The following is an 11107-nucleotide window of genomic DNA, read 5'->3' as shown; positions in this document are numbered from 1 at the left end:
CTTTTAATGGTCAATCATCACCGTTTCCTGTGTTGTGGTCCACTTGAGATTTAGATCTACAGACTTTTTGGGTTCATACTTTGAAATGATCTAGCTAAACGGATGGATGGATGGATATAAGAAACATCAATCAACGTGAACCCGACAGGGATCCACCACACCTTATATAGTCCATGCACCAAAAATCTCCACGTCTAGAAGATCTGACGTATCTGGGCCAATGTGCATGAGATCCAGTCCCTTCACCTGGTCCACTCCCTCACTTTCAACCTAGCAATTGAAAAAATGGGGAATATCAAGACCTTATCTAGGCCACACAACATGGGCACTGGATTCGGATTCGGTAGTGACCCTTCAGTACCGAGGTTGGTACTGGTCGGTTCTGTGGGCTTCACAATGATGTTTTCGTTTTATCCATGCCATCCATCTATTTTTCCAGCTCATTTTATGACATGGTCCAAAAAATGAAGAAGATCCAAATCTCAGGTGGACTACACCAAAGAAAACAGTGGTGATTGAACGAATACATTTAAAAACTTTTTGGGCCAATTTTTTTTGGATCAAGCTGATAATTATTTTTTTTTAATCTTCTCCCAGTTCAGATTTGTATAATCTAATCGGTTGGATGGGAAATAAACATTACAGTGGGCCCAAAAAGTTATTAATGGTGGGCGTTCAATCACCCGCTGTTTCCTATGGTACGGTCCACATGATATTTGTATCTGCCTCATTTTTTAGCCCATGCCTTAAAATGAGCTGGAAAAATGGATAAACGGCAGGGATTAAACACATACATCATCGTGGGGCCCACAGCACCGACCAGTACCGAGAACTCGGTACTAGAGAGGTCACTACCGAATCCAAGTCAATGGACAGTTGGGATGGAGACGCGCACCATTTAGTTGTGTGTGGGGCCCACCATGGTGTTGGTATGCTATTCAATCCATTGATCTGACGTCCCAAAACCCCCAGGAAAGGTTCTAGAAAGAATTATTACTGTTCCTAGTGGTGTTGGCCACTTTAGCTTTTGATTTGTCTGAGTTTTAGAATCCAGATCAAACACAGGGTATCGCACTTGATGGACGGTGTAGATCTGATCTACGTAAAGTTGTTCCGCCCACGTTAGCGGCAGGCATGCCATCCTTATTCCTACGCGAGTCACGCTCTCATTTTCCGCGTGTAGCATATCTCAACATACAATTACTAAAATACCCCCAAATGGCGATCGCGGTAAATCGTCGGAGTAGGTTAGTCAGTTCGAAGAAAATGTAGTTGACTGATAAAGGGTAGGATCGTCAATACAAAATTGAAGTAGGGTTAGCATGCTGTGATAGTTGACTACCATTTTGGGAATCGTGGTGACTGATGCCTCATCATCTTCAATTGGGCCAGCCATTCACATAAAGCTATCCAGACCATCCAATCTGTGGGACGAATTCTGTATTGAGCATATGCATGGAATGACACTGATCAAGCAATTGAAACCATTTGATTGGTGGACATCAAATGGACGGTTATAAGAAAACCAGTGAGTAGTCTAAATTTCAAGGAAAAGATTAACTTTGTTGTATGCTGTGAAAACGGATTGGCTACTCCCCCAACCACTATCCCGGTGGGTAGTGTTCGGTGCTCTGTGGGCCCCACCATGAGGTATGTGTTTCATCCATTCCGTCCATCTAGTTTTACAGATCCTTTTAGGGCTTGATTACAAAAATGAGAGGGATATAAATCTCAGGTAGACCACACCACAGGAAAACAATATTGATTGGATATCCACCATTAAAATCCACCTAAGGCCAAATGTACTGTTATTTGAAATCCAATCTGTTGATTAGGTCATACAGACCCAGATGAAGGGAAAAAACAAAGATCAGCTTGATCCAAAACTTTTATGGCCCTCAAAAATTTTTTAATGGTCGACATTCATTGAACATTGTTTCCTGTACTGTGGTCCACTTGAGATTTATATATAACTTATTTTTGGTCTCATGTCATAAAATGATCTGTAAAAATGGATGAAAGGAATGGATGAAACACATACATCATGGTGGGGCCCACAGAGCACCGACCATCAGCCATTGGCTGGTGGCAGGGGGAGTAGCCAATCCGTTTCGTATGCTTTTATCATTTAATAATCTGGACGGTCTGGATTGCTCCATGTGTGCGGCTCAAGAGTCACAACTATTTCTAAAACGGTGGTAAACTACGAGAGGAGTCTCCACCGGCTATAAGAACACACTCTTCCTACTTCCCCCGAAAGTTTAGCTGCTATTTGCAATAGGAAACGAGCAAAAGAAAAGATTTCATCGCCGGATTCCGATCACTCGGACGCCGGTGTGTCAGATTCCGGTCAGACAACCTTCTCCAAAAAAAGAAAAAGAAAAAACCGTCTCACCGTCTTTGAAAGTCCGATCTGTAACTCAACCAGCTTTCTCACAACCTCACTCTCTTTCTCTGTACTTCGATCCCAGCATCTGACACACCTGCCAGAGAACCTCTGCCGGTATGATGGGATTTTCAATCTCTCCTCTACAGACTCCGACTCGATTGTTGTGGACTACAAGCTTCTTCCGCCATAAGCTCATGATCAGATTCTAGAAGAGGAAAGAAAGAAAGAAAGAGAGAGAGAGAGATAGAGAGGGAGGGAGGGGGTTTTGCTTCTTTTTTTTCTTTTTTCTTTTTTTTGGCCGGAAAACCTCGCCGGATAATAATTCCGATCTGACACACGCGAATGGATTCCCGGCGTCTCGTCTTCGATGCGTCCTGCCACGGGAACATGCTGTTCATGGGGAATGGAGATCCTCTTTTCCGAGGTGATATTTCTTTTACCGATTTTACCCTTGCTGTTTTGCTTTTTTTTTTAAATTTTTAAACATGTGGCTGGGATTGGACGTGGATCCCAAACTAAGATTGGAAGGCCGCTCTCGAACTGCTACCATGATCTGTTTTGTGTGATTTTCAACTGAGGACCATCCATCATTATGATTTGATAGATGGATGGTCTGGATCTGCTATTCCCACCTCCGGTCTAGTAAAAAAACTCATTTTATTTTTTTTGTTTTTTAGCTAATAAAAATATATAAAGATAGTATATTTTATCATTTGTTTTTGCTAATTTCCATTAACATGAAAAGGCAAGATTTATATTTTTAATCTAAGTGGGGTATTCTTAAATTTTTATTTTGTAAGGTCATTTTTGGAATTTTCTAAAAAAAATTACAAATACCCGCCTGCAACTTTTTTCTTTTAATGAGTATCTTTTTTATATAGTTGTGGATTGATTTAAAAAAACAGAGAAAATAGTTGGATAGTTTTTGAATTTTTTGTGTAAGATTGGCAATGGTTCTGAGTTCAATGAACCTGGTCCACTTAAAATGGGCTTGGGTTCAGCTCATGGAAGTGTGGTCAGGTCATAAGACCTAGCCAAGTAAATGGTTTGGGTTCACGTCAACATGGTAACGTTGTATTGGTTAGAATTCATTAAAAATAAAAATAAAAATAAAAACTGTAGCCAAAGTTTAAGCCGATAGAGAACTTAACTCAAACATAATTCATTTGTATATTCTCTTGTTTTATTAATAATTTATTTGGATAGAATCAAATTTCATATTTATTGTATTATGTTTTGTTCTTTTATTCTCCTAACGCACTCATCATACCCCTACGGACTCACGCCGTAGTGGAATTTCACCACCTATGGGTCCCTTGACCAGGTGTTGAAACTCCTGGCACCTGGGCAAGAGTAAGGACCCTATTTATAGTATTATGTCATATTGAGGTGATTCTTTTTATATAAATTCACGAACCAACACTAAATGAAATGCAAGCAATTATTTAACATTTTAATTTTTTTATATAAAAATATATTTTTACTTATTATTATTATTATTATTATTAAGCATTCACATGGACACTCGAACCCATGACCTCAATGTTTAACCAGATCCTATCTACCACTAGGTATAGATTAGACCCCAAGGATTTAACAACGGCGACCGTGGTTATACATGTCTCGCCTGTTTAAAAGAAAAAGAAAAGTTTTTTAAGTTTTGGCTATAATAAGCTGTCACAGGACTGTTATATGCCTTATAAGCCATTTTTTTCACAACAGCCGTAATTTATGTAACTGATTTTAATACCTTGGTGTTGACAGCGAGTCAATAAGAGCTACTAGACCCATTGTCACCCCAACTCCTTGCATATGAGCAAATCTTATTTTCATTTCAAATGCACAAGAGTCCACTACACTTGGTATGAAATTTCATGATTATTCAATCTAATTTAGTCCAAAAATTCCCAAATGCATCTTTAACCTTACTAAAAAACTCCTATTTTATCTTGTAAAAAAATTAAATATGTACTCATGAATTAGTTTTCTGTTTAATATAAAATTGACCCGCATCTATTTTTTACATTTTACTACCTATTTGATTAAAAGTTAAATTATCAGGCCCCAGATTGAACATGGAGGAGAGCTTGAAGAGGCGTCCTTTTTTTAGCTCTCCTGATGAGTTGGAAGAAGAATACTATGATGAATACGAACACATGCCTGAGAAGAAACGGCGCCTCACACCTGAACAGGTCAGTCTCACTATTCCTGACCCACCCATGTGCTTGGAAAATATATTATTAGATATACTCTGGATGGGCCTGTGCTTCTGCAATCAAGACCATTTATCTGTTGCATTTGTCTGTGATCATGCATGCCCTGAAAATCTCACTCATTAGAGGATCCCAGTGACTAATCTTGGTATGTTTTTCATTTGGGTTTTTGGTCATGATCCATCACAAGGTGGGGTATGAATATTCCAATAGTCTGGATCACTCAACCATGAGCTAGGAATCTCTGATCAAGGACTCTCTCTCTCTCTCTCTCTCTCTCTCTCTCTCTCTCTCTCTCTCTCTCTCTCTCTCTCTCTCTCTCTCTGTAATCTCTATGGAATTTATTACTAAGATCTTCGAATTTTTTGCTTAAAGCTGTTTATCATGGACTTAGCTTTCTTTTTAAAAATAATAATAAAGAAAGAAAGCAGATGTAGGTTTTGCTAATTTTCTCTAGGGCAGATTTTGCTCCATGGGCCACACTCTTGCTTAGCAGGTAGTCCTGCTATGAAGTGGCCCACTTTAATGATCCTGACCATCCATCAGGTACACCCCATCATTGGATGTATAGGATGTATAGAATTGTCCTTAGATGTGAAAATTATACAATTTCTCATCATCAGATTGATGGTTTAGATCATACTTCCATGCAGCCATGTGGGCTCCATCATGGGGAGTGTCTCACAACGTCTAATAGAAAATAAACTATATATGTTACTTTACTTAATATTTTAAAACAATCACATACATATCTCCAACATCTTCTTCATGGTTTTCAGGTTCACCTGTTGGAGAAGAGCTTTGAGGCCGAAAACAAGCTCGAGCCAGAGCGAAAGACCCAGCTAGCAAAGAAGTTAGGGCTACAGCCGAGACAGGTTGCGGTCTGGTTCCAGAACCGTCGAGCCCGGTGGAAGACAAAACAGCTCGAGAGGGATTATGAACTCCTCAAGTCTTCTTACGACTCCCTTGCAGTCGATTACGAAAACATCTCCAAGGAGAATGAGAAGCTCAAATCTGAGGTATGTGCCAATGTCACCCATGTTGTTTTGAATATGGATGCCCAGCTAGCTAGGTCAAGTCGACTTAGGGCTCAACAAACCAAGGCTTTAACTCTACTCAATACATAAAAATTAAATCAAATATACTTATAATAATCAAAATTAAAGTTTTTATGTATAAGTAATAAGAAATGGCTAAAATTAATAGTTGAAAGGCATGCGGTGCACTGGTTGAGAGCTCAGCTTTCCTAGGGAAAAGAAAAGAAAAGGCTGAGCAAATGTAAAAGAAAGGAAAAGGCGATAATTATTTCTATTTATTTTAAAGTATCGTTTGAATAGTAAGTGAAAATCTAATATTACCTGCTTAGTTTTTTGTATTGAAATTTTACAGTAAAAAAGAGTATGATGATTGCTTAATAAAATCTACCATTTTCTTTTTTATCCAAACAACAATATCAAAAGAAAACTACCCTATTCATTTTCCATGGTAGAGTCATCTATCTATAATACCCCATTGAAACTATTCATTTGGCATCCCTTGTAATGGGTGGTCTTGATACAAACATGGCCATCACTTTAGTTTCTTGCACCTAATGCTGACCATGGCTTGTCGTTGGTGCCACCGTTGCTTTGAAGGCCACTCTTTGGAATCTTAAACCCTTTCATTCCTCACCACAGCCTGGTATGACCTATTATTAGAATTCAGATCATTTGCTTGCCACAAATAGGAAAAACATGTTTATTATAATATAATTGGGGCGACACATGGCAGACTGCATTTAATGCAGCATGCTGACAACGTCTTTATTAACGCTACCAATCACAATGTAAGAAAACAGGAAAAACCTGCTTGTGACAATCCGGTTTCCTATTATTAATAGTAAATTTCCTGGGATTTTTAACAAAAGTCACAGATTTTGATTTTATCAAAGATACCTCCACCTTTTAAAAGTAATGGAGATGTATTTTTCTTTTGAGTAAAATGACTAAAATGCCCTCAATTGATATTTTTAGCTGAGGCATTGTTAGCTTATTTATAAGAAACCCCCTGCTACTGGTGAATCCAACAAATCTAGTCGTACAATCAAACCGTCGGCCAATGCAAACTATCAGGTGGGCCACACTAAAGGGGGGAAAAAAAAAGCACACACCGCCCAAAACCCTCCAAATTTACGTGTGGCCTATCAGATGATTAGGTCTGCCTTATTTTATATATAACCATTTGGACGGATTAGATGTCATAAACACACGACGTCACCCCGTGATATGATATTTAAATCTCATGACTTATAAAAATAATGGTAAGGGCATCGTCGATAGGGGTGTACATCGAGCCGAACCAAGTCGAGCTGGCATCAGCTCGGCTTGGCTTGGTCACTAGGCACACCTAGCTCAAACTTGGCTCGGCTCAGCTCGGTAACCGAGCCAGTATCTTGAGCTCGAGCTCGGCTCAGTCAGTAATCGAACCAGTTCGAGCCGAGTTTGAGCCAGTTTCGAGCTTCAAGCTTTCGAGCCAAGTTAGAGCACGAGAGAGAGAGAGAGAGAGAGAGAGAGAGAGAGTGAACACTTACTGGACAAGCGAGTTAGCTACTGTTGTTGCTGTTAGTTGCAGGTAGAAAACAACCCTCCATTTTCTCCATTTTCTTTTTCCCGATTGATATTTGCACCCACCCTGTTAATTTAGTGAATACACCCGCTTTCTATTTTCTATGTCCGAACGGTGCAAACGCTGTATAGTTGTATTTATAGGTCTGGTACATTTTAAACCTCCCATTTTTGGATTGGATGTACCCATTTCTGTAAATATTTGACAGAAACACTTCTTTTCGATTTTGGGAGTAGATGGGTGTGTGGACATTAAACAGGTTGCTTTGTTGAAATTTCTAACATATGGAGTGGCAGCAGTCTTTGCATGTGTTACGTTTTCAAATCTAACAAATGGAGGCTCACATGCCGGACTAGGACGAGCAGGGAGAGGGACGAGAGAGAGAGAGAGAGAGAGAGAGAGAGAGAGAGAGAGGTGATTAGGGTTTTGAATGCTAGGGTCGGGCGGCATGTTTTCAAAAGGGGAATGTGATTAGGGTTGTGTACACACACACACACACACACACACACACACACACACAAAATGACCAAGTCGAGCTGGGGTCAGCTCGAGATCGGCTCGAACTCATTTTCGAGCTGTAAAAAACGGCCCGACTCGAATCGAACTCAGTTTCGAGTCGAGCGAGCTAACAGAGCTGGCTCGGTTCATGTACACCCCTAATTGTAGATATTTCACCTATTATTTTGGGTTCTTTTGATATTTAAAACAAATTAGGGTTTCTTTAAATAGTTAGTGGTAATTTTTGTTCCCAGATTCACATGACTGAAAACCATATTTTTGACTGAACAGGAAAGTAAATCACCACCGTCAAAATGATGGAGATACATCAATCATGTGTGTGGCCCACTGCATGCCTTGAAAGCTACACGTGATTAATGATTCTGAATCCAGTTTGGGGTTATCAAATGCACACTCAAAAACAAACTTACACTACGGGTTTCAAAAATCAAGTGGTCCATCCACAAGAAATAGTGGGGATTGAACACCCACCATTGAAACCTTTGCAGGAGCTACCTTAATGTTTATACGTCATCCAAACCGTTCATAAGGTTGTCCCAACAAGGATGGATGGGAAACACAAATATCATCCCGAACCTGAACTTCTGTACATGTATACCACATGCATAGGGGATGAGACCCCACCATTCTGATAAGAATAGTTTAGTTCCCATGTGTAATGACCAAAATGCCCCAAGTTTTTTTTTTTTTTTTTTTAAAAAAAAGAAAAATCTTTGAGAGAGAGAGAGAGAATATGTTCTCACCGCAGGACAAATAAAAGTAGTTGAAATGAGGAATATACCAAATGCAACACCTTTAAGAACCTTTCATGGAGTTGATAAAGAAAAAAACAAGGGTATTTGATCCTTGGATTCTATTCCCTAACTAACATTGATGGGTCCCGGGGGGTAACCGTGGCCCACCTTGTTGAAGGTGCCAGAGGACCCTAAGATCAAAAATTAGGAAAGAAGGATATTTTCAGTGTCTAAGTATTTTTTAGGAGTTTTATATTTTGTAATTTGCTTTTCAATATAGTGAGGAGTTCTCTTTTACCTATATAGCCACCCTAGATTAATAGGGCCCCACTTTCACCATATGCCAAATGGTCAGATGATCAGAACCGTCCATGTTTTGGTTGCCACCCGGATGGGAACCAGTGAGAAATTTTCTCTTTATGGTATTTCTGACCGTTGATATTGGCAAGAAAAACTTTTAATTGCTCTCAAGTCTTTATATCTGTGTTACCGTTGGTGCTTGGGCCATCCAAAGTGAGGCCTACAACATCAGCTTCTTGGATTACTGTACCATTGCATCAGACCAAATAAATAAATAAACGAAGGGTACTTAAGTCAACTTTGTGATTTTAGTCAACTCCCGAAGGGTACTTTAGTCTTTTGAGTAGTTTTGTAGCACTTGCGTGCTCATCCACTAGCAAAAGACGTGAGGACATTATTCCTCTCTTTTGCTTGGTCGGCGGGTCGTTTTCGTCTCATTTTACAAATTTGCCCTCGCTGTAATTTTAATTCACTAGAAGCTCTTTTACCCACTACACCTTACAGAGGCCAGGGTCATTTGGGTAATTTGAACGCAGGCGATCTCATTAACTGAGAGGCTGCAGGCCAAGGAGGTGGTGGTCCCCAAAGAGGACCTCCTACCGGTGACTGCAATGGCCGCTGAAATTGCCGCCCGTGGCGGAGTGAAGGCCGAGGACAGCGGCGGGAGCGCGGTGGTAGATGAGGAGAGCCCACAGCTCGTCGACAGCGGCGATTCATGCTTCTCCGATGACTATCGACGAGGTTGCATGGGGCCCATAAATGGTGTTCAATCTGAAGAGGACGATGGAAGCGATGACAGGAAAAGCTATTTTGACGACTTTGCGGCTGCAGATCATACGCAGCACGATGACGGCGGGCAGCTGGGATGGTGGGTCTGGTCTTCTTGATTTTCATTATCTTTAGTTTGCCCCTCTTCTTCTTCATGTTGTTTGTTGTCTGTGTAATAATCTCATATTATGTAGTTAAGACTCTCTATATGCATAATTGTAATGAAAGAAATAAATAAGAACTTACATGTTTTATCCACTCATGATCAGATATGATGGGGTTTTGCTCCTATTAGTGCTACAATAAGTAGACCACTGATCAAGACTATTTGTTTGATGGGACACACCAAAGATGGCCATCAGTCAGATGATCATGTTCTTAACCTTGGGTTGCACTTAGAGAATGTGGTGTGTTTGGATTTCTTAGTTTTAATCATGGTTTAAAAATCAAAAACCTGACTCAACTCAATGTTCAGATAGGTTGGGTTTACTTGAAGGCTCTCTACCTGAATCGACTCGATATTTAATTGTTATAAATTAAAAATACTAGAAATGTTTATAGATATTTAAAGTATTTAGTTCCTATTAGAGCTGGGCATCGAGTCGAGTCGGACTGAGTTAGGGCTGACCCGACTCGATCTGGTTTTGAAATAGGCCTGACCCAAACTTGACCCAACTTGGTACCAAGTCCAGCATGCCTAACCCGAGTCGGGTCGAGTTGGCACTGAATCGGATCAAGTGATGAGGGAAGGAGGGAAGGAGGGAGTGGAGAGGAGAGATAGAGGAGGATGGTGGTGATGGTCGGTGGTTGTTGGGCTTAAAAGAGGAGGATAAGGGAGGGAGAGAGGTAGTTTGGGATCAAGGTCGGGTTCGGGTGTGGCGAGTAGTGTTAGAGATACTTAGAAATTATGGTTTTTTATTATATATATACTCGAATTCGAGTCGAGTTAGGTTTCAAATCGAGTCGAGTCTGACTGGATCGACTTCTAGGTCGAGTTGGGTTGAATTACTGAGTAAGTTGGACTCGATTCAGTTTGAGTTTGGATTGGGTGAAGCCTACTCAGTTCGGACCCACTCACCTATTCGGTTCAGATTGAGACGGATCTGAACGAGTTGGACGAGCCGAGTCGTCCCGTGCCCAACTTTAGTTCCTATATAAGTAATATAAAGCTTTACTCATAGCAAAATCCCACCTCTTAAGGTGAGTAACTTGTTCAAGTCGACTCAGTGAGTCTCTCAGAATCCAGATTGAGTCAGGCCTGGTACCGAGTTTCCCAGAGACTTCACCAATTTAACTCGACTCGGCCAAGTTTCAAGTCGGGTGGGTGAGTTTTAGAACCATGGGTTTAAATCTGAAGACTAGCTGGGACCCAATGGATGCCCAATCAGTAGATTTCAATCAGCCATCCATGGTGAGTCAATGGCTGATCGGTTCTGCTCATGGGTGATGAGCAAATGGATATTCTTGGGCATGGAAACTATAGTAACTATAGTGTGTGTGTGTGTGTATGGATATGACACACACCATGCCATGAGATAGATGGCTCCTGGAGGCTGAGCAGCCTTCCTGGCCGTTCATCT

At 40.6% G+C, this 11107-nt stretch overlaps 1 protein-coding gene across 1 annotated transcript; it reads left to right on the top strand.

Annotated features, from left to right (window-relative positions):
• The first annotated feature begins 2244 nt into the window (after positions 1-2244).
• LOC131255580 (homeobox-leucine zipper protein HAT5-like) lies at positions 2245-9785 on the top strand. The gene is made up of 4 exons (XM_058256330.1): positions 2245-2813; positions 4451-4581; positions 5382-5621; positions 9296-9785. The coding sequence occupies exons 1-4, from the start codon at positions 2732-2734 to the stop codon at positions 9644-9646; spliced, it is 804 nt and encodes a 267-aa protein (XP_058112313.1). The 5' UTR covers positions 2245-2731; the 3' UTR covers positions 9647-9785.
• Positions 9786-11107: the final 1322 nt, after the last annotated feature.

Source organism: Magnolia sinica, chromosome 9, assembly GCF_029962835.1.
Source record: "Magnolia sinica isolate HGM2019 chromosome 9, MsV1, whole genome shotgun sequence".
NCBI lineage: Eukaryota > Viridiplantae > Streptophyta > Magnoliopsida > Magnoliales > Magnoliaceae > Magnolia > Magnolia sinica.
Note: the sequence above shows the minus strand (reverse complement) of the source record. Positions and strands in the feature narration are given on the sequence as shown.